At 39.0% G+C, this 25,148-nt stretch overlaps 1 protein-coding gene across 1 annotated transcript in view; it reads left to right on the top strand.

The window, feature by feature from the left end:
- The first annotated feature begins 15,237 nt into the window (after positions 1-15,237).
- Positions 15,238-25,148, top strand: part of LOC118801854 (CD209 antigen-like protein A) — a 33,646-nt gene continuing 23,735 nt past the window's right edge. The window contains exon 1 of the mRNA XM_036562245.1: positions 15,238-15,445. Within this exon, the coding sequence (XP_036418138.1) occupies positions 15,295-15,445 (151 nt within the window). The 5' untranslated portion in view covers positions 15,238-15,294. The remainder of the gene's footprint in view (positions 15,446-25,148) is intronic.

Genomic DNA, 25,148 nt, shown 5'->3' with positions numbered 1-25,148 from the left:
TACTTCATCTCTACTAGAGGGAAGATCTGGAGTGAGAGCAGACAGGACTGCAGAGAGAGAGGAGCAGACCTGGTGATCATAAACAGCAGAGAAGAACAGGTGAGAGAGAGAGAGAGAGAGAGAGAGAGAGAGAGAGAGAGAGAGAGAGAGATTGATGGTTTATGTTAGACAACATAAGCATAAATACGTGTGCAGTAAGTTACAATTTCTTCTCAGTTACTGAGAATGTACATCTGGTTGTTAACAGAACTTCATTGAAATACTGAGACGAGGACAGAGAGCTTGGATTGGTCTGACTGACCGAGACACAGAGGGGGTCTGGAAATGGGTGGACGGTTCAGCACTGATCACTGAGTAAGAGATCACTGAACTGAACTCTGGTGATGGGGCAGTTAATGACTGTCACTCCTCACTGCTCTGATGAACACAGTTGATTCTCTGATTCTCTCTTTCAGGTTCTGGAGAAGTGGAGAACCCAACAGTAATGCAGGAGATGAGGACTGTGTCGTAATTGGCGAGGGGTCTGATCCTGTAAAAAATTGGGCTGACTATCCTTGTAATGACCAGTTTGTTTGGATTTGTGAGAAAATTTTTAAATGACAGTGTTTTAGAATAAATCGCAGCAAATACCAGCAATATCAGCATTTTTTTTTGGATCTGTAAGGGAATTTTTATCTGATTTGTCACCAACATGTGAGTGAATAACAGCATATCTGTACAACCCCAATTCCAAAAAAGTTGGGACGCTGTGTAAAATGTAAATAAAAACACAATGCAATAATTTGCAAATCTCATAGACCCATATTTTATTCACAATAGAACATAGAACTCATATCAGACATTTTACCATTTCATGAAAAATGTTGTTATTTAGAACTTGATGGCAGCAATGCACCTCAAAAAAGATGGGAAGGGGCAACAACAGGCTGGAAAAGTAAGTGGATTTAGCAATTTGCAATTAATTCATATGACTGGGTATAAAAAGAGCATTTTAGAGAGGCAGAGTCTCTCAGAAGCAAAGATGGGCAGACATTCACCAATCTGTGAAAAGCTGCGTCTAAAACTGTGGAACAATTTCAGAAAAATGTTCCTCAAATGTAAAATTGAGAAGACTTTGGATATCCCACCATCTACAGTACATAATATCATCAAAAGATTCAGAGAATCTGGAGAAATCCCTGTATGTAAGGGACAAAGCTGACGGTCAATATTGAATGCTCGTGATCTACGGGCCCTCAGGCAGCACTGCATTGAAAACAGGCAGGATTCTGTACTGGAAATCACTGCATGGGCTCAGTTAAAGCTGTATCATGCAAAGAAGAAACCATATGTCAACACAATCCAGAAACGCTGCCATCTTCTCTGGGCCAAAGCTCATTTAAAATGGACTGAGGCAAAATGGAAAACTGCTCTGTGGTCAGATGAATCAAAATTTGAAATTCTTTTTGGAAACCACGGACGCCGTGTCCTGCGGACTCAAGAGGAGAGGGACCACCCCACTTGTTATCAGCGCACAGTTCAAAAGCCTGCATCTCTAATAGTTTAAGGTTGCATTAGTGCCTATGACATGGGCAGCTTACACATCTGGAAAGGCACTATCAATGCTGAACAGTATATAGAGGTATTAGAACAACATATGCTCCCATCCAGACAACGTCTCTTTCAGGGAAGGCCTTGCATATTTCAGCAAGACAATGCTAAACCACACTCTGCATCCATCACAACAGCATGGCTTCACAGAAGAAGAGTCCAGGTGCTGAACTGGCCTGCCTACAGTCCAGACCTTTCACCAATAGAAAACATTTGGCGCATCATGAAATGAAAAATCCAGCAAAGAAGACCCAGGACTAGAATCCTACATCAGACAGGAATGGGACAACATTCCTCTCCCAAAACTCCAGCAATTGGTCTCCTCAAGTTCCAGATGTTTACTCACTGTTGTTAAAAGATGAAGGGATGCTACACAATGGTAGACACGGCCCTGTCCCAACTTTTTTGAGACGCGTTGCCGCCATCAAATTCTAAATGAGTTAGTATTTTTTATAAAATGGTAAAATGTCTCACTTTCAACATCTGATATGTGTTCAGTGTTCTATTGTGAATATGTGTCTATGAGATTTGCAAATCATTACATTCTGTTTTTATTTACATTTATTTACATTTTACACAGCGTCCCAACTTTTTTGGAATTGGGGTTGTATTTAATTCATAACTGCCACTTTTTAAATTACATTTGATCTGGGTATTATTTTTTCATGGTAGAAGAGAAACAGGATAGGGGAGTCAGAGATAAACACTTTGAATCAGATTTTCAGAACTTCAGAATTGTGTAATGGTGTAGTTTAAAGATGGTGGCATGTTTATAACAAGATCCTTCAAACAGCTTTAAAATATCTGTTTCTGACAGTTCAGTCTGTCCTGGGAGGTGTTCCACAAAGTGAGCTTATTTGAATTAGCCTAGCTTCATTTAGCCAAACAGTTCACTGCAGGCTCAGTGGGCTCCACTAACACAATCCAAGTGAGATCTGTTTCCACCAATTCAAGCTGCAACTTAGTAATCGAGGTTCAAATGCTTATATGCAGTACACGAGTTAAGTATACATATATCAGCTAATCAAAGCAAGGAAAAAAAATGATTTTATTGAAAACATCCATAGATGTTTAATTTGTTTCAGTCAAGCAAATAATACTTAATACAAATAAATCTTAATACCTGAACATAGCAGTATAAAATACTATAAAACTTTTTTTTTTAATAGAAGGTATATTTTCCTTCATAAAAAGGCACTTGTTTTAAAAATATGTGCACATTAATTTCAGGGAGTGAATCAATGTCCCTTATAACTCTTATAAATCTGGACTCTACGTGATAAAGTGCAGGTTCTGAACAGGATGTACAATAAACATTACTAACTCTTCGCAGTAGGCCTGAAAATATACACACAAGAGTAAGCATTACAGTTACATTTGCTCAGGCAATACTAACTCATATTTTGGGGGTCTTTAATATTTTATCCTGCATAAACCTCTGATTTCAATCTTTTTTTTATGCTGGTAAAGACTTATTTATATCTTCTCTGTATTAGTTTACTTTTTCACACTAAGGACGAATTAGAATTGAACTTTTTAGTTACTACTAAACCTTTTTAGTTACTCAGTTAAACTCATCTTGTTTCTATATGGCTTTTTAATTGTATGCATTTTTTTTAAGTAAATATATTCCTATGGCAAACCTTACTAGGATACACATTAATGAAATAATTAAATATAGTTATAAAACAATAATAATAAAACAAATTAAATACAGCTGTTGTTCTAGATTATTGTTTTAACCCAGCAAGTCTATGATGTCACATAGCTTGTCCAACAGAAGTGATCGCGCTACTAGCTAGGTACAGAGCAGATTTGTCCAAAATCATATGTTGCCATGGTAACTGAGTAGGGCTTAAGATTGGCTTTGTTTGTGAAACCAAAATTGAAGAAAATTAGCCAGGCTTATTGAAAAATACTAGCTTATTGAGTTAGCCCGCCTTATGGAATTCCCATGGACTTTGGAGTAGGGTCATACTGAAACCGTTATACTCAAAATGAAGGGGGGGTCCCTGCTAAAAAGATACAGTGTAGACGACCAGAGCTGGTCACCAGAGTGCAGAATTTTGAATGCTGGTATTCTGGCCAGCCAGCATGATAATGCTTGGTTACCAGCCAAACCAGCACTAGACCAGCATATGCCAGCATGGAATGCATGCTGATCTGTGCTGTTTTTTTCAGCAGGACAAGCATGATGATAGCCTTTCTAATAGCACTTGAATCAATTTTCTAGAAATGTACAGTCCACTCTATAGCTCTAATAGCTTCATTTTAATCATCTGCTCACACATAAATCATTAATCACAAAAACTATATCGACCAAAATAATTTTGACTATAAAAACGTCTACTGTTAATAAAGATCAGTATTTTAAACTGTACTCACTGATACAGACACCACAGAACTGTGTAATAGTGTCTGTCAGTAAGAGAAACAGATTATTAGAAGAGGTAGAGCTGATGATTATCATAGTTACACTGACGACACCTAAATTTAATAACTCTCTCAATAAATGACTACAGTCTCATAGACACTCTGTGTCAGCGCTTAGAGCAAATGAATGGATGAATGTGTCAAAGATTCCCTCAGCTAAATAAAGAAAAGACAACAGTAATTTTATTTGGTGGTAAAGAGGGATTATAAAATTGAATGCAGGGATTAAAGACCTCAACATCACGAAATGTGTTTGGGATTTAATTGAATGTGAGAAGCAGAAAATTCAAACTTCTAAGACTGAACTTTACAGGTATGAAAAAATATCCCTGCAGATTTGTTTGAAAGCAAGTCTCCCAAAATACTGAAATGAAAAAATATGATCTATTTAGTTGTTGAGGCTTCTGTGTAATTTTCTGTTAAATGTACAGTTTTCTGACTGTTTGTAGTCAGACATGTTATCAGACATCAGATGTGTGATCAGAAAGTTTGATTACTCTCTGGAGGCTGAATGAAGTCAGGACTGTTTATAATCTGTAGTTGATTGTTTTCAATATTTCTCATCCATTTGATTTTTTTTTATTTTAAATCATATTTACTTAATTGCATTAATTTTATTTGGAATGTTAAACATGTAGCTGTGTAAGAATTTTAATTGTCTAATAAACTTAACCAAGCCAATAGATTATCTAATAGAAATAGCAATAAATCGGGAACATGTGTTGGTGCCGATATTTGTTGTGATATTTTCATTTTTGTATTATGTAAAAATATTTTATATTGGTGGTCATCAGCATCTTCCTGTATGATTACAATAATAAAATAATAATAATAGTAATAATAATAATAATAATAATAATAATAATAATGTTATTTATATAGCACTTTTCATGCCAGTGGCAGCTTAAAGACAGGTGATAACAGAAGAAGAGAAGATATATTAATTTAGAATCATAAGAAAATTACACAGATCAAACTAAAAAGACAAAAACACGAGACGTAGAATTTTAATTAAATGCTAACTTAAAGAGATATGTTTTAAGATGCTTCTTAAAAGTGAGCACTGAACTTGACTGTCTAATAAAAAGTGAAATTGAGGCAGAGGCAGAAGCAGAATAACTAAAAGAGGCCTCTACATGTTTTCTGTATTTTACAGAGGGTACTTGCAGAATGTCAGTATCTGCAGATCTAAGGTTATGTGCTGGAACATAAACAGATTTTTTTAAACAGAGTTTCTCTGCTTCGCTCTGAGATAGAAAAGGCCGAACTTTAGTGGTATTTCTCAAATGATAAAAAGCTACTTGAGTGACTGCATTTGCATGCGGGATAAAACAGAGCTCAGAGTCAGGCCCAGTTTTCGTACTTCAGGTTTGGTAGATGAAGCTAAAGAACCAGTTTACAAAGCATTTCTCTCTGAGTTTCTGTACCAACGATCAGTATTTCAGTTGTGTCGTGATTTAGTTGTAGAAAATTTTGCAACATCCACTGAGAAATATATGACACAGCTGGCTAGTCTGTCTTGCTCTTGTCTTGATCATCGGAAGGAATAGAAATGTATAGCTGGGTGTCATCAGCATAACTATGAAATTTTATATTATGCTTCCTAATGACGTCACCTAGAGGTAGCATGCACAAAGAGAACAGCAAAGGCCCTAAAACTGAACCTTGTGAGACTCCACAAGAAATGTCAGATCTTTTTGATGAATGGTTTCCAAGTGAAACCATGAATTGTCTATTGCATAAATATGATTTAAACCATTCTAAAACTATGCCTGAGAGGCAGACCCAGCATTCAAGACGCTGGATTAAAATACTGTGGTCAACGGTATCTAAAACTGCACTAAGATTTAATAAAACCAAAATAGAAGGATTTTGTGCATCAGCGCTGAGCCTGAGGTAATTCACAATGCGAACAAATGCTGTCTCTGTACGATGGTTAGAACGAAAACCTGACTGAAAATTCTCATAGAAATTGTTTTCCGTAATCTAGCACCAAGATCGGAGATCAGATCATTACAGGATGGAGTCAGATCTGTATTCGCTGAACTATTATAAATGCTTTTAAACTTCTCAACCTGTTTCCAGGTTGTGTGTGGTGAAAAAGTTGCTCACCTGTACAGTAAAGCCTTGTGAAACTTTACGTCTTTTCTTTTTTTTTTTTCAGAATGTCGCCGTCTTCCTTGTTCACCCTCAGCTTCCTGTCTTGGAAGCTCTGGAACATTTTCCTGTCGTTTAAACACAACACAGCCACGTTAACAAAGTTAACGCTTTCCAAATTTGCAAATGATAAATGCAACATTTGGAAGAAATTAAGTGTCCTTATTATCAGTTGGTCCAAAATCAAATACAACTGAACTGCCAAACTTCAAACAGCCAAAAAAAAAAAAAATATTAGCTTAATAAACAACAGATAAATAATTAATTTACTTTGTTTTGGCTGGTACTAAAATGTTGCCAATAAAGCTATCAATTAGAATCAGTGGGTGTCAGGAAAATGATCAGAGACTCACACATAGTTGAGGTCTGCTTCTCATTCAGATTTTCTTTCCACCTGCAGGTGCCAGAACGTAACAGCTGCACCATTTAAGGTGGAATGGAGTATCCACCTTAAATGGTGCAGTGGTTCAGAATCTACCAGTTTACTGATATTACAAAAGCAGCCTGACCTAAAAAAGCATTGCAACTGCAGATTTAAACCCATTTGTTGGTCAGTGCTCGTAGCTGACGCCTTTGATCAGCCAACTCAGTTCAATAATGCTGCAGTGGCTCTTTCTTCATTCCCGGCCGAAACAGTGTCAAACATGTACTTTGTGAGGTTCATTGTTTCGTCCTCATTGATTGGTAGAATCTGGCCCTCACCACCACCTCCTCATTCACAACATTTGAAATTAAACATATACCAATTTTATATAAAAGTATTAAAACAAGCCCGGCGGCACGGTGGCGCAGTGGGTAGCGCTGTTGCCTCGCAGCGAGAATGGCCTGGGTTCGATTCCCAGCCAGGCGACCAGGGTCATTTCTGTGTGGAGTTTCCCTGTTCTCCCTGTGTCTGTGTCGGTTTCCTCCCACAGTCCAAAAACATGCAGTTAAGCTAATTGGACATGCTAAATTGCCCCTAGGTGTGAATGTGTCTGTCTGCCCTGCGATGGACTGGCGACCTGTCCAGGGTGTATCCTGCCTTCTGCCCAATGACAGCTGGGATAGGCTCCAGCACCCCACCGCGACCCAGAAGGATAAGCGGTTCAGATTATGTATGTATGTATTAAAACAAGCCAGCATTTTTCAGTCACAAGATTAGCTAAATTAGCTGGCTATCTTTAAATATATTAGCCTACATCCTTTAATCTTCTTGATGTGGCTTATGTGTTTATATTTTTTTATAAACCATCTACATCACATTAGTGGTATTTCAACTAAGAGCGGTATTTTGCCAGATCAGGGAGCTACAGTGAGTGAGCTACACTGAAAGAGTCTCCTCTTCAGTCATATGCGTTTGTGTTTTAGGGCCTCAGATCAGCTGGATGGCTCCCTCGTAACTGCTGAGAGCTTTTTACATTCATGCAGATTTCTTTTTCTGTGTATGTGTGCATATATGATATATATGGTAATGAGTGTCCGGCGCTCTTTCTTGAAGTATTTTTCCCGTTTCAGTTTAGTTTATTTTTGTTTGCTGTGGGCAGAGAGCTTCACTATATAATTTAATGGTTCCACTTTTTTCAGTGTTTTTGGTATAAAGGTGCCATTCACTTTTAACTTCATTTCTCTTAATTATTTTCATGTTTCTTGACCTGAAATCTTCTTGCATAAGCCACTTTTAAATAAGTAAACTGACTTGTGTCTGTTTCACGGCCTCAAACTCAAATTTACTTTTTTACAGACATTTCCCTTTAGTTTGTCAACTTTAATTCCCCCCCTTTGCAAATATCCTTACATATGAGGATATTCTTATTCAGACTTTCAGAGCTGTGTTTGCAGGTCTGTGCATATTGGATTCGGTTCAGGGACAAACAATAACATTTGCTTCTTCATTTGGTTTTCTTAGTAAGTTATGTGAATAACTGATTAGTGCTGGACCAGGTTTTATGCTGGTCACTGGTGCCCTCATGTGGATCATTATGTTGTGACACTAAACATAGACTGAAAAAGGCTAAAAAGACTAAAAACATGTGTGTTGTACTCCAGTCCTGGTGGGCTGCAGCGCTGCAGAGTTTAACATTCTACCGCATTAAATACCTGATTTAACATCAGTGAATTAGCATTAGCGACTATACGTAATGTGGTGGCTGGCTTATCCCATGTGAGGTTCAAACTGACAATGCTAGAAACCCAGAAAACTATGGGGTAAGCCACCGACCAAGCACAGAGATAGAGAATGTGAATAAAGAAAAAAAGCAAAGTTGCACCAAGTGAGACTCAACCTCACAACCTCACAATGGGGACTAAGGACTAAGGCCAAACAAAAGCAATGCCAGAGCAGCGCTTCACGCAAGAGAGAGTTTTCTAAAAACTAAAGGCGAAAGCGGTCAACAGAAACGGACACTCAAAGTTTTCTTCTTTTTCCTTTCTTTTTTTTAATACTCACACAAAAAAAGACAACTGGGAAAGAACCCAGAGTTTAACAAAAACTTGAAACCCGAGAGAATACCAATTACCAGCTCAGCAGAGACATGCACATGTCAGCATAAACTCAAGACTGAGCAGTGAGCTGTGGGAGAGCTCTCCTTAAGTAAAGCGTGCGCAGCTGCACCTGATCAGCCTCAATCAGCTTGTCCCGGTTCTCTGATTCCTCCTAGTGGTTGGAGGTGGCCTAGCAGGAGGCTGGGACGTTACACTATATGTGTTGTTGTTTATGTTGCTGTTCATCAGTTAAAGGTATGTGTTTATTGTGTTATCTTGTGTTGGGGTTACTGAAATGAATTTGTATTCCAGCATCTTTATTTTAAATGTTAGCAAATGAACCTTTAACAAGGCAAAAGCAAGTGCTGTAGGTATTGATACACTGTGAAAATGCAGTTATGATTTGATATCTTGTTTCTTTGAAATATATTTAGTATGAGGGTCTTACTGCAAATTTACATGGTTAATGCAAAGTACAATACAAAACACAGAGGTCAGTACCGTTCATACATGTATATTTATTTATATCTGTAACCTTCATTAAAACTACATACAATTGAAAAAAAAATATTTAGTAACAAATAAATGCATTTTTTTTTTAACAAACTGATTTTTTGGCGATTTTCATACATTGCAAAAATACATTTGATAAATACATTTGGAATATATTTTTTCCATATGGAATTAAACTCACATTAATCACATGAGTCTCTGCTACCAACCATTCCAATAATGTATTGTTTCTCTGAAGTTTTATTCATCTAAATGACTCCATTTAATAATTATACAGGAAGACGGTGATGATTGCGCAACTGATGCAGTGAAACACCACCAACATAAAATATTAATACATTTTTAAAAAAATAAAAACATCACAACAAATGTCGTCACCAACACATATTCATGATTTATTGCTATTTCTATTAGATAATCTATTGGCTTGGTTAAATTTATTAGACAGTTAAAATTCTTACACAGCTACATGTTTAACATTCCAAATTAAATTTATGCAATTAAGTAAATATGATTAAAAAACTGTAAAATGTACAAAAAAAACCTGATGTATGATAAAAAATATTTAATATTACAATTTTTATTTTTTTAGAATCTGGTTCTAGGAGTTTGCAAAACTGTTAATCTCTGTCTCCCCCTGTCCTGTTTCTCTTCTACCATTCAATACAAATATGCTGTTATTCACTCACATGCTGGTGACCATTCAGATAAATATTCCCTTACAGATCCAAACAAACTGCTGATATTCCTGATATTCACTAATATTCATTCTAAAACTCTCTCAGTTAAAAATACTTTTCTCACAAATCCCAACAAACCTGTGATTACAGGGAAAATCAGCCCAGTTATTTTCAGTTACAACACAGTCCTGATCTCATGCTGCACTGTTGGGTTCCCCACATCCCCAGAACCTGAAAGAGAGGATCAGAGCAGTGAGGAGTGAGAGTCATTAACTGCACCATGTCCAGAGTTCAGCTCAGTGATCTCTTACCCAGTGATCAGTGCTGAGCCATCCACCCATTTCCAGACCCCCTCTGTCTCACTGTCAGTCAGACCACTCCAAGCTCTCTGTCCTCATTTCAGTATTTCTGTAAAGTTCTGTTAACAACCGGATGAACATTCTCAGTAACTGAGAGGAAAAGTAACTTACTGAATACTTGGTGCTTATGTCATCTGACAAAAAATCACCATCCTTTCCCCAAATGACTCTCTCTCTCTCTCTCTCTGTCTCTCTCTCTCTCTCTCTCACCTGTTCTTCTCTGCTGTTTATGATCACCAGGTCTGCTCCTCTCTCTCTGCAGTCCTGTCTTCTCTCACTCCAGCTCTTCTCTCCAGTAGAGATCAAGTACATACTGGTCTCAAAAAACATCCAACCCTGCTGCTTTGCCTTCTCTATGAATTGAACACACAAACACAAAAGCAGAGACTCATTGTACACTTTAATACCAGACTTATTCTTCTTCACAGAGGAGTCAGTGTAATTGGGTCCTTGGTAATTATTCCTCACATTAAAAAGGGATTACTGTACTGGTGATTTGTTTTGCATGTTGGGATACACTGATATCAGAAGTGATATGATGACTGTCTGATAATGTTTATGTACATCTGCTGATGCTGATACTTATAGCGATACATTAACATCTATAAAATGTAGAAATTGAGACTAAAACCACCTGTATTAGTAATATAACATTTATTTGGATAAATATAACATTTAATTTCAAGCCGTTATCTGTACTGTGGTGTGTAGCACTTTTTGGCCTGCTAACTAAGCTAATGTTAGATTAGCTAACATGCTACAGAGCCACACACCCCAGAATAGGTCCCACATTGCACGTGACTATGTCACAGACCTTCCAGAATCACAAGGGTTCACTACTGCACTCACTGTAATAGACAGATTTTCAGGCAGTGTTAGATTCATCCCCTTTGCTTCGGCGCCTACCGCAGTTCAGACTCCTGAAACTTTGTTCCACCAGGTATTCAGAAATTTCGGTATTCCAGAAGGCATTCTCTCTGATAGTGGACCTCAGTTCACATCCCAAGTCTGGTCTGCATTCTTTTAACATTTCCTGCGGATTTTCTGCCATAACAACCCCAATGACTGGTCCCGTTATTTAGTCTGGGCAGAAACAGCACAATACTCTCTGATAATTTCCGCTACTGGTATCACCCCATTACAGTGTGTTTAAGGATTTCAACCTCCTGTAGCTTCGTGGACTTCGTGCCTGCGGTGGAGGAGTGGATGCGGCGCAGTGATGGCATCTGGGAGAGGACGCATCAGAGGATTGAAGCTGTGCTTTGAAGGAACAAAAAGCAAGCGGATCTCAACTGTGGTGACAGCCCTTCCTATCAACCTGGAGACCAGGTTTGGTTGTCGAATAGGGACTTCAGGTTTGCTGAGGAAGTAAAAAGCTAAATCCTAAATACACTGGTCTATTCAAGATACTTAAAAAAAGTCAATGACTTACTTATGAACTAGACCTGCATTCTATCATCTCACTCTTTCCATTTTTCCCTGCTCGAACCTGTTGTCCCATGTCTGTTGGACGAGGCTTCATCTGCTGATGTGGCCCCTCCTCCAGAGAAGATTGACTGGGACCCCAGTCTACGCTGTACATCAGCTGCTGGACTCCAGAAGACGGGAGGCCAACTACAGTACCTGGTCGACTGGGGAGGGATATGACCATGAGGAGCAGTGCTGGGTACCTGCTGGTTATATCCTGGACCCTGGACTCATCGCTGACTTTCACAGCCACCACCCGGATAGGCCCGCTCCTCGTCCCAGGGGTCACCCGCGGAGGGTTTTCTGCAGTTCGTGCCTAGGTTGTCGAAGTGGGAGTGCCCCTTCGGGCCAGTTCCACGGCAGCTGTGGGCATACATCACATCAAACCTCTAGTCGTGTGGGAGGCAGTCGCTGTCAGCCTCGTTCCTCAGCTATCCCATACTCTATGGGGGAGTTACCATCACACATCCTCCTGGCTTTGACGTCCATAACAACTCCATTTCCCAGAACTGTCTGGGAGATCACATGACCCATAAACTTCCACGATCCACCAATCAACGCTCCAGCTCTCCAGAAGACTAACTTGTTGCAGAATGGAAATGATGCACTCTGTTCATGTTTTTGTGACTGTAATAAACTTTTTGATTTTTTTACGTTTTGAAATAACAGAGGATGAGATGGTGCAAAAGTGATGTAAATGCTTTTGTCGCTTACAACATTTTTACATTTGTATTTAATGGCCATTTCAAACATGGTAATCATATGTATTGCTTGCCTAACGTTTCCATGTAACTTAGTTTTTCCAAAAGAAGGTAACAAACCTTAGAGATGATCTGCTCACCCAAATTACAGAACTTCTGAAGACAGTGTTTCTGATTCTGAAGCTGATGCATCACAGTGGTGTAATTAGTCTTCAGTTGATTTCTTTAATTTGTTACATCCAAAAATCTGGTCTGTAACTGGTCTCTCTCTGCAGTCAGGTTGGTGTAACTCGTCCGTAACTGGTCTCTCTCTGCAGTCAGGTTGGTCTGTAACTGGTCTCTCTCTGCAGTGAACTTGATCCACAGCAATGTAATGGCAGCCAGCAGGAGAACACACAGCAGCCCCAGACACACTGCAGTCAGTCTGTAGTATCCTGAAAAGAGTAACAGTGAGTGGAAACAATGTACACACTTATTGTCTTGTGAATTTGTACTTATAAATATGAATTAAATGTCTGGCATAAACAAAGATATGATTTATGCTAGATGAAGACCAAGGAACTTGGTGCTCAATACGATCTCCACAGGGGAGTTGTTGATGGTGAGCGGAGAGTGGTCACTCTGTGCTCTCCTGAAGTCAACAACCATCTCCTTTGTTTTGTCCACATTCAGAAGTAGGTTTTTGACTTTACACCAGTCTGTCAGTCGCTGCACCTCCTCTCTGTATGCTGATTCATCGTTCTTGCTGATGAGACCAACCACAGTATTGTCATCAGCAAACTTTATAATGTGGTTGGAACTGTGAATCACCACACAGTCGTGAGTGAGCAAATTGAACAGCAGCAAACTTAGCAAACTGAGCTCATGTAGCTTCTGCAGCAGGTCATCTTCAACGTTGGTTTCTGTCTGTTTCCTTATCTATAGCAGGGTCTGGTGGTGGTAAACAAAAGTTCCGGTGATTTCCATGTACTTGCGTCGGAAAGAAAATGAAACTTAAACTAATAAAACAGAAATAGCACCATTAGTCGGACCCGGAGAGGCCGCTGCGTGTGTCACCGCGCCGCCATCTTGGTCATTTGTTAATATTATTCACTCACATGCTGGTGACCATTCAGTGAAATATTCTCTTACAGATCCAAACAAACTGCTGAAATTCCAGGTATTTGCTGCCATTCATTTTAATACACTGTCAGTTAAAAACTAACCTCATGAATCCCAATTAACTAAACCTTACAGGCATAATCAGCCCAGTTATTTACAGGATCAGACCCATGGCCAGTTACGACACTGTCCTCATCTCCTGCGTAACTGCTGGGTTCCACATGTCCCCATAACCTGGAAGAGAGGATCAGAGAGTCCATTGTGTTAAAAAAATACTGAGATTAACAGGATTAGCACTTCAGAATGTGTGAAATAAAGTGTGATAACCACAAGTAAATAGAGCTTAACACACGAATGAATATATACTACACTCCCAGTTAAATGCTTTCAAAACTGATTCCACTCATTATGTAATTATCTGCTGGACTAAACCAACCAATTGTACAGTGCTATAATCCTCCACTACTGAGAGTGAAGAACATAACTCCATAATATTTCCATGTAAAGTAATATTGAAAAGCCAAAAATCACCTTTTCATTTATGTAATTTTCAGTACAAGACGTTCATTTTCCTTGTCAGAAAAAAGCTGGAATCACATTTAAAGCTGAAGCCTCCAGCACTAAGTAATCTATCAGTATTTAATATTATTCTAGTGTTGGACAGTAATAAGATGTACCATGGTATTTCAAAATGATGATGTACTTTCAGAATTATGACAGCGTCAGCTGTTTCTGATTGGTGGTGACAGAGCCTGATAGAAAGGAGAAAGATCAGGGCCAGGAAACACCTCAGTGACGGCTACACACACCAAAGAACACTTAATATCAGCTTTCTGTCACTCCAACAACAGTCACTTGATTTTGCTCTCTCAGACATGAGTTGTTATTGTGTGTCTGCAGAGCACCAGTAAGTTGGAATCAAGTCTGTGCTGTGTGGCACTATTTGGTCTGCTATGGAAGTTCTAGGTAGCTAACAGGCTACTGTAAAAGTACTCAGTGTTAGGCGTTAGATTTAAGTAATTATTAAGCTTTTGCTGTAAATTTAAGTTACCAACAGGTTGTGTGTGTAATATCCCCTTGATGACCCACAGCCTCCGACTCTAATTACAGACTGTTTTTGAGAGCTCAGTCCATGACTTCAATATGTGGTGGTGTAAGTGAAGACTGATTGAGGGAGGGGGAGAATTCTGAGAACTTGGGCTGGAGTTTTTGGCAGCTTCTGCCTGTAGCTAGAAGGCCAGACCCCCCGCCCTCATAGCTGTAGTAGGACTGATGCAGGACTGAAGAACAGGGAGGAGATGGGGTGCCGGTGGGGATTGCAAACACTTCCTCACAGGAACGGAAGGTGGGGATGTGAATGTATAGGGTGTTAGATTGGAAGAAGGAGGGGTTTCAGCCATGGTCCCCCCCCAAACTTCAGTTCTAACATAACTACATTAAATGTCCAGCTCTCCTTCACTTTTCTGCTACAAGCTGTTGTGGAACATGAACATGCCTTTTATTGTACAAAGATTGTGAAACAGAGAGTAAATAAATGGAGAAAGAGCACAGTTTGGTTTTTTCCTGGCTTGCCAGTTATTTGAATGTGTGCTACTTTTATCTGGCTGTTCTGCTCATTTTTCCGGAGTAAAACAATAAAAATGCTATCAGTAAAGCTGATTAGGTATGAAGAAGCCCAGCAGTTAGTTCAGTGTCCACAGGCATTTCCTCCGGTTACTCCAATTTACCCAGTCAGAGCCTCTGGTCTCCCTGATCCCTCTGAGGGAGGGTCTCTGCAGGTCTTTGTGAATCACATCTGTGAGCTTCACTAGTCAGTCGCAGACAGAGAGCAGGATGGAGATGAGGGAGAACACAGATGCAAATTCAAGGATTACTGCAGACAGCAAACCTACTGATGGTGACATTTCATGCGAATACATTTCTGTAAATGAGAAGAACTTGAAGACTCACACGACCAGAAGCACCAAGGAATCTGAGAACTCAGGTGCAGTATATTCATTTGGATTGACACTTTCCACTTCCGGTTTCTGTCCCATTACCTTTTTAAAAGCAATGAAGTGACTGTTGTTTTTGTTTTTATTGTTGTTTTTGTAAAGTGAAGGAATCTGTACTTTCTTCAAATAAAAATATTAAAATTAGCTTTTAATTGATCACAGAAGCACCTAAAATGTCTCTATCCACCTTTACTATGGTGATGTTGAGCACTAAACAACTCTATGAAATATATTCATTAAAATCTTACAGTAACACCATAAATACTGGTTATTCAGTTCAGTTCCAAGCAAAGTAATGTTACTAGAATCATTTTAACTTTGTTAGAATCATTTTAACTTTGTCCCACATTTTCTGTGGAACCCCGTTACCCAAACCTGTTCCCCCTTTGTAAAAAACATAGAACATTCCTATATTATGATACATCCAGGAATTACGTCATCTTGTTTTCTGCGGAATGACCATGAGGCAATGCTCGCATTAAGTTATCTTGGAAAAGCCAACTGACTGTTCTTTATTTTCCTCTTACTATTAAGTAGAAAACTATAACTCCCCTTTAAAAGCTGTCAGTGTTTCTCCTTCTACAGTTTTTAACCTCGAACCATCAAACCTGTCAGAACTGTGGAAACTGAATAGTGTTCTTGTGCTTTTTTCACACTGTTGGTCCAAATCTGTTCTCAGGGGACTGAAACTTTTTCACACTGTGTATACACTGTCTGAGCCTAATGCCTCAGGATTCACTCCTAGGATAGCCAAAAGTTTTTGGACACTGCTCTTACATCATGATCATACACCACAGTCAGGATCCACTCCTAGGATAGCCAAAAGTTTTTGGACACTGCTCCTACATCATGATCATACACCACAGTCAGGATCCACTCCTAGGATACCCAGACGTTTTTGGACACTGCTCCTACATCATGATCATACACCACAGTCAGGATCCACTCCTAGGATAGCCAAAAGTTTTTGGACACTGCTCCTGCATCATGATCATACACCACAGTCAGGATACACTCTGTAGCCAAAAGTTTTTGGACACTACTCTCACATCACGACCATTCACCACAGTCAGGATACACTCTGTAGCCAAATGTTTTTGGACAAACTATATAGTTATTAGTAGTTAGCATGCAACATGTGCACCCTGTCCAGCTAACCACTCCTGAGTACTACCTTATTTTAGGCTGTTACCTGTTACTTGCAACCCTGTTATCCCATTTTTTAACCTTCAGTTACTTTTTAAATGAAATGAAATTTAAAATGGCTTCTTACTTCATTAATGTAAACTTAATGAGGGAATATCATCTCTGTGTCAAATATATCACTCACTTCAACCCTGTTATTCAGGGTTTTTTGTTAAAAATATTCTTAAAACATTTAATTCAGTAGGTTATCAAAAGTCTCAATTTGGTAACGTGAGTCATTAGTTAACATTACTAATACAAGAAAGACTGCAGTATTCAAAAAATTCCAAAGGCTTTAAATGAATAAAAAAGTAATAATTATAATAGTAAATTTAATAGCAAAACTCAATCAAGTCAGAATAAACAAAAATTGCATCAATATATCAAATAGGTCAAATAGATCAAATAGGAAAAAATAAATCAAAATTAATGCAAACAGATAAAGGAATAGTAGTAGATGTAAAGCAATAACTTACAGCTAAGAAGTAAAAGAATAATAAAACATTCCAAAATCATATTTAAACCTAACTGAAACCAAAATTCATGTGACAACATTGAGCAAAGCTTTAAAGTTTCCTGTGATGGAGTCCAGCTCGCTGGTGCAAAATGTGCAGTAACGTGTCCAAAGGACAAAGGATCTCCTTAATCTGTCAGTTGAGCAGCTCTGTGACAGCAACCTGCCACTTACCATGCTCCTCCACTCCATGATAATGGTGTAGCAGTGGGTGGCCATCATCCTACATAATGGAGAGCAGTTTGTGCAGTGTCCTTCTCTCAGCCACCTTGACCACAGAGTCCAGTTCCACACCGACCACTGACCCTCGCTCGCCTGATTAGCTTGTCCAGTCGCATCTCATCTCTCTTTTTCATGCTTCCGCCCGAACACACCACAGCATAAAAAAGACAGCTGGCAACCATGGTCTGATAAAACATCTGCAGGAGCTTCCTACAGATATTGAAGGACCTCAGCCTCCTCAGAAAATAGAGTTGGCTTTGCCCCTTCCTGTACAGGATGTCTGTGTTGGCTGACCAGTCCAACCTATCATCCAGTTGCAGACCGAGATACCTGTCATAACCCTCTCCACTTCAACCCCCTCAATAGAGGTTGGCTGTGTGAGTGGCCTATCCCTGGGAAAGTCCACCAACATCTCCTTGGTCTTGGCAGTGTTCAGAAGCAGGTTGTTCCTATGGCACCACTCCACAAAGTCCTTCACCAGGGTCTTGTACTCCTCCTCCTGCCCTCCCCTTACACATGCTTTAATTTAATGTGCTTTAATTTTACATAAATACACAACAACCAATACACTATTGTAACCAATACACAATGTAAAACCTTTTTTACATCTTTTTATTTTGACAGCTGAACTTTAACAATCATGACATCACCCAGCAACCTAGCATTCAAGATAAACACCAAATGGCAGCAAAAAGATAGCTACTGTGAATCTTTCTACAGTTTTAAAGATTTATTATGTTTGTCTAAAACATAAACAATAATGTGAATTAGAGGACTAATTACCTCTTGTATCATTCTTGATTTATCTGTAGTTTGGACTGTAACAGCATGCACTTGTTAAGAGATTCAGATTGGAACTGCATGAGAAAAAAGTTTCTTGATTTCATTTACACATGCTCAGAACAAAACCAGCAACCTGAAAAACTAAGCAACCACACTACACTCAGGACTTAGCTACACTGAATATGCCTCTAGAATGAGGACTTTTGGCTAATACAAAGCACACGTGTCAATAACAGAACCTAGCACTGCAACAGTTATGACAGTCCTTAAAAGGGGCCTACACACAGTTGTTAAGGGCATTTTCAACAATGACAGAAAGATGGAAAGTGTGCTGACAATATAAACCCAGAAAAAATTGGGACATTTTGTAAAACGCAATACAAACAAGAATCTGTGATTTGTTAATTTTCTTAAACTTTTATTTAACTGACAAAAGTACAAAGAAATTATTTTTAATGTTTTGGTTGACCAACTTATTTGTATTTGTGAACATAAATACATTATGAATTTGATGCCTGAAACACACTCAAAAAAAGCTGAGAAACCACTGCTCAATGTGTGTGATCTTTAAGCCCTCAGACGGCACTGCACGAGAAGGGAGGGAGTACTTTAAGAGTACTTTGGAAAACCGTTGTAAGAGTCCGCTGCTACATCAAGAAATGCATCTTTAAAACTCTATTGTGAAGGAGAAAGCTGTACATCAGTTCTATGCAGAAACATTGGTGAGTTCTCTGGGTCCGAGGTCATCTCAGATGGTCTGAAAGACAGTGGAAATGTGTGCTGTGGTCAGATGGGTCCACGTTCCAGCTTGTTTTGGGGACAAATGGATGTTGAATTCTCCATGCCAAAGATGAGAGGGACCATCCAGACTTCTGTTAGTGAATGGTGAGAATCGCAACATCTGTCATGGTATGGGGGCATCAGTGCCCATGGCATCGGTGACTTGAATATGTGTGAAAGGTACCACTGACACATTTATTAGGATTTTAAAGAGACATAAGCATCAAGACAACGTCTATTCCCTGGAAGTCCATGGTTATTTCACCAAGACGGTGCCAGGCCTGATTCTGCCTCTGTGTATGGCTTTATAGACACAGAGTGTGTGAGCCTTACAGGCCTGCCTGCAGTCCAGATCTGTCTCCTATTGAACATGTATGGCACATCATGAAGAGCAGAATCAGACAACAACAACCACAGACTAAGTTCTAAGCATGAATGGGCAAAAATTCCACTTACAAAACTGTAACAATTAGTATCTTCATGTCCCAAACAATCAAAAAGTGTTATAAAGAGGAAAGACAATGTAACAGAATGGTAAACATGCCTCTGTCCCATCTTTTTTTGAGTGTGTTGCAGGCATCACATTCTAAAATTATTTTAAATAAGTTGGTCAGTGAAAACATTGGAAATCTTTTCTTTACACTTTTGTCAGTAAATATAGACTCAAGAGAATTAACAAATCACAGATTCTTGTTTTATCGCATTTTACAAAATCTCCCAACTTTCTGGAAATAGGGTTTGTAGTTTAAGGATTGGGACTTCATGCTCACACCAAATATCTCATAGAATGACATGTCACTGTTCATTCTCACTGTGCACTTTTGTTTTCTTCAGTCTCAGTCCACTCACCCTTAACCGTCACTACATAACAGTTTAAAGAACTCAGAGAAAGATGAGTCATCTGAGGAGGCATCCATAAGGAAGATAATTCCAGGCTTTGGACACTGTGGGATCTCTCAATGATCTTGTTAGCTACCATTAAAGCAGTGACTTCTGTCTCACCTGTGAAAAAAGAAAATCAAACACTTCTCTGTTTTAGCCTGTAACCTGACACATCCTATGCACATTCAAGTCAATTTAGCATCCATACCACTGTAATGTAAAATGCAAAAAATCTGAAATCATGATGTTGTTACTGTTATCATCTGTAATTGTAGTATTAATATCTGAATTAGCTGATCAACTGGAAGTTACTGACTTTTGATGACTGATTTGCCTCTTCTCTCTGCTCCATGTCATTGTAACTCTAACCTTTAGGATTCTGTTGTCTGATAATTTCTAAAAAAAAACAAAAATCTTGAATCGTAGTATATGCAAGCTGTAGCGAGAGCTGAACGATTTGGGGAAAATATCTAATTGCAATTTTTCTGACCAATATTGCAATATGGATTTAAATGCAATTATCTTCTATAAATTAATATAAATTATATTTTTTTTGGCCAAGACGAGACCAGAATATCTACTTTTTCTGGCTTGAGGCGCTGGAACACTGAGTGAGCAAGACTACCATTTAGTGGTTATCACATATACAGCACATGCGTTGATCAAACTCTACAGGCAGTTCACAAGCTCTGTATGATTCATTGAAATTTCCTCATTTAAACCTTGTTAATATATGTTTTCTATAATAAATATTGCAGCTCTTGTGATTTAAATATAGAAGTGATTAATCTGTCAGGCGAGCCTGTAGCACAAACAGTAACATTCCAGCCTTCATACTGCATCATTACTTAACTTCCTAATGTTATGTGAACATAACCAAAAAACATACCTTGATCGCATCCCTTTGTTTGTAGGAATCTTTTGAAGACGCGGGAACACAGCAAAATGTGTCCCTGATGCAGCACTGAACGGAGGTTTCCTGACTGGGGCAGAAGTGACCAAAAAAAAAATAAAAAAAAAGAAAAAAACACAAGAAACAAAACAAGAGTTAAAATTTTAGTTACTGTTTATGTAGAGTTCCCAAACATTTTCAGTGGGTTTTCATTACTACCCTAGTCAGCTTGATAACAATAATCACATGCAGCTCTTTATACTTCTATCAAGAGCTAACATCTTTCACCTTTACCGTTTCTGCCAGGTTAGCACATTAAATAAGCTCAGAAATACAATAGCGACCACTACTAAGTAATGTTTGATACTGTTTGCCTAAACTGAACCTAACAGATGCACCATCACATTACATTTCTAAGACTAATGTACCTAACTTGTTAAAGGGATTAACCAGGGTTGCCAGGTCCAGCAAATTCAACTGCAAAAGAAATTGTAAATTGCATATAAACAATACTGTACAAAATTCCCAATTATATGTATTCTATGTAAATGTATTGATCTGGGCAGTAAATGTTATTATTTAAAAAAACATTAAATATAAACACACAAATAAAGAATACATTATTTTGAACCTTAATACCATCCAATGAATAGGCTGAATCTCACATGGCTCCCTACTCCCTGCATAATGCACAACATAGGCCTTAACTTATAGCTCCTGCACTCAAACATTGCATACTGTCTAACAGAGAGATACTGGTGATTCAACCACCTGCATACAGTTCACTACAGGACATTCACTACATTCACTACAGGACATTCACTACAGGACATTCACTACATTCACTACAGGACATTCACTACAGGACATTTACTACATTCACTACAGGACATTCACTACAGGACATTCACTACATTCACTACAGGACATTCACTACAGGACATTCACTACATTCACTACAGGACATTTACTACATTCACTACAGGACATTCACTACATTCACTACGGGACATCAAAACTCCATAATTCACATAGTGCACTGTACAGACAGGAGGCAGGCAGCCATCTGAGATTCAGCATTAGCTTATTAATCAATCCTTCATTAAATTAAATCAGCAGTGCTGGAATTCAACAGATCCATTCTGAACTGCAGTGCGAAATCAGGATTCAGAACTGTGTTCCTCTAACTGTTTTCTTCTAACCAGCATGTTAATAACCGGCAAAAACACCTTTATTGTTTTAAACTATGTTCTAGGCTGTCTGTGACGTTTTGCACAGTTCTTTATTTAAGGTGCTTCACTGCAGACATTATTTCACTAAACACTGAATATTATAACTTGTCCAAATACTCCTGATAGACGTCAGTAAACGTTTAGGTTTCACCTTTGTTTCTGTTTGCACTGACTAGCTAGCTAACGATTACTGCATCTCTCTCTCTCAGCTGGACTCCACTGTACCTGCCTGTGTGTCCTCAAGTTTGCGGCTATTCAGTCACTCATACGGCGATTCCTCAGCCGTGGTTCAATCTGAAAGGAGCCCAAAACTCCGCACCCCGCGACTTTCAGAACTTCACTCACGGCTTCATTTTCAAACGAGCCCAATTTGGCTTGAAAACCCCGAACCTCTCTCTGTCTGCGCTCTCTGTACTCAGGTTTACAGCTATTGCGAGAACGGCCTGGGTTCGATTCCCGCCCGGCCGACTAGGGTCGTTTCTGTGTGGAGTTTGCATGTTCCCCCTGTGTCTGCGTGGGTTTCCTCCGGGTACTCCGTTTCCTCCCACAGTCCAAAGACATGCAGTCAGGCCTATTGGACATGCTAAAATTGCCCCTAGGTGTGAATGTGTATGTCTGTCTGTCTGCCCTGCGATGGACTGGCGACCTGTCCAGGGTGTATCCTGCCTTCCGCCCAATGACAGCTGGGATAGGCTCCAGCACCCCAACGCAACCCAGAAGGATAAGCGGTTCAGATTATGTATGTATCTATGTCAGCTCACTGCTGCTAACACTGCTATTCGTAATAAAGAGACTAAATGCAAAGTGAGCCGTTTTCACTCGCAGCAAAGCAGCAGGTCTGTAAAAAAATAAAGACAAGACCAAGACATCACCTCGGAGCTGAACATGAAGACATGGTGTGAACAGGGACCTCAGTGCAGCCGGGCTGGTTTCTTCCTCTGTGATTCAGTGTGAACGACGCTCTCCCGGTGCAGCTTGCGCTCAGATTCAAACAGGGATTCTCCAAATTCATTGGCTGAACAGATCATAACCATAATTTTGTCCTAAGAACACACAACTGTCTGCTAAACTTATTTTTTGTGGTTTCTAAACTTGAATTCTACCAAATATAAGACAATAATATACCTTTGAACTGATATTACAATTCACTGCCTGTTTTAAAGAGTAATGTTATGAATTACTCAATGGTTGGATAGTTATTTGAATTATATAAACCTCATCATTTTAGTCAAAATATCTGGTCTGATGCTGTACGCCAGTTCATAATATGGAAGTTTAAATTAATTTACCATACATTTACTGTTTTAAAACAACAAATTACTGTTAAGTTACAATAGGCAATGGACTTGTTATATTATTACTACCCTGTATTGAAAGTAATTTTATAGGACAGTTCTGTAAATTAATTTTCATTAGGTTTTATAATTTGTTTATTACTTATAATTACAACAAACATGCGTAAAAAACAATGTTCTGTATTTTTAAATAAACACACACACAGGGCAGGAAAATTGTAAAACAACTGTATTGGTCTGTATTTTTACACTGATAACTGTGTTTTTACAATTGTAACTACTAAATTAACTCTTAAAAAATGGTACAACCATGTTAAAAACGGTGGATTCTTATAATTTGAAAAAACAGACTTTGACAGCAGTTTTTACAGCAGATTTTTTGAAAAATGTGATTTTCCTGTATTTTACAGGTATATCCTCTTATCATGAAAAATACAGAAAAAAACTGTATATTTTTACGGTCAATGTCTGTAAAAAAAAATCTTTTACAGTGCAGCCTGTAATGGTCTTCATACCATTCCATACCTCCCTCAATTAATCTCCCTTAACTTCTGCTCCACCTTCATCCTGTAGGACTCCTTGGCCTCTCGCAATTGGACTTTGAGCTCCCTCTATACGTTCCTAAGCTCTTCCTGGTTATTGTCTTTAAAGGCTCTCTTCTTGTTCAGCAGGCCATTGACATTGCTGGTTATCCAGGGCTTGTTATTAGCAAAGCAGCACACAGTTTTCACAGGAACAGCAATGTCCATGCAAAAGTTCATGTAGTCTGTCATGCAGTGTGTACTCCCCTCAATGTCCTCCCCATATGGCTCCTGCAGTACACTCCATTCAGTGGACTCGAAACAATCCCTGAGAGCCGCTTCGGCTGCAGGAGACCATTTCCTGTGGTTACAGGTTGTCTTCGAACACGGGGCTTGTACTGAGGCTGCAGGTAGACCAGGTTGTCATCAGATTTTCCTAGAGGGGGAAGGGGTGTGGTGGTGTATGCATCCTTCACATTGATGTAAAGGAGATCAATTGTCCTGTTCTTCCTAGTGGGGCAGTCTACATACTAGTAAAAAGCAGTGAGCATTGAGTCCAATGTAATGTGGTTAAAATCACCAGAGATAGCAATGAAAGCCTTGGGGTGCTGAGTGTGAAGTCTCACGATGGTTGCGTGTATGACGTGACACGCCGTCTGAGCATCTGCGCGAGGAGGAACGTAAACACAAACAACAATGGCGTGGGACAGCTCCCTTGGCATGTAATAGGGACGGAGACTCACCGCCAGCAGTTCAATATCCCGACAACAGATTATCTCCTTCACTGTCACATGTCCTGGGTTACACCATCTGATGTTCACAAAAAGCACCCCCACCTTTGCTTTTTACCGCTCAGTTTAGCGTCCCTGTCCGCTCTCACCACTCTGCCACTCACAGCGGCGTCGGAAGTCAATATATATAATCTATAGTTCTACCCACATGGAACATTTTTTACATAGATCTCAGATACAATTTTTTTTTTTATCTTTGCACTGCAACACGTCATTTTTGTCACTCAGCTTGAGGACTGTTGAATCTGACGCTTGTAGCTGGTTGCTACATTGTCTTTTTTGGTACCACTTTATATTAAGTGTCTCTAATAACTGTGTAGTTACATGTGAACAACATATGCAACAACAATGTAACTACTAATAATTTAGTCACTGTTACAGATGGATTACAGTAGTACATTGCAGTAGTTTTGCCTCATGTAATTACAAAAGTGTATCAACTTCAGTTTTGCCTCATGCAATTACACAAGTGTATATTAATAGTTGTAACAGCCAGAGTTGTTACCATGATTGTAGTATTAAATTTTTAAAGGAAAATATTTCAAAGACAACACATGATATGTTGAAATTCAGAAATGTTGTAGTTTTTTGAAAAA

Source organism: Colossoma macropomum, unplaced genomic scaffold, assembly GCF_904425465.1.
Source record: "Colossoma macropomum unplaced genomic scaffold, Colossoma_macropomum, whole genome shotgun sequence".
Taxonomy (NCBI): domain Eukaryota; kingdom Metazoa; phylum Chordata; class Actinopteri; order Characiformes; family Serrasalmidae; genus Colossoma; species Colossoma macropomum.
This window is presented reverse-complemented; position numbering and strand designations above follow the sequence as displayed.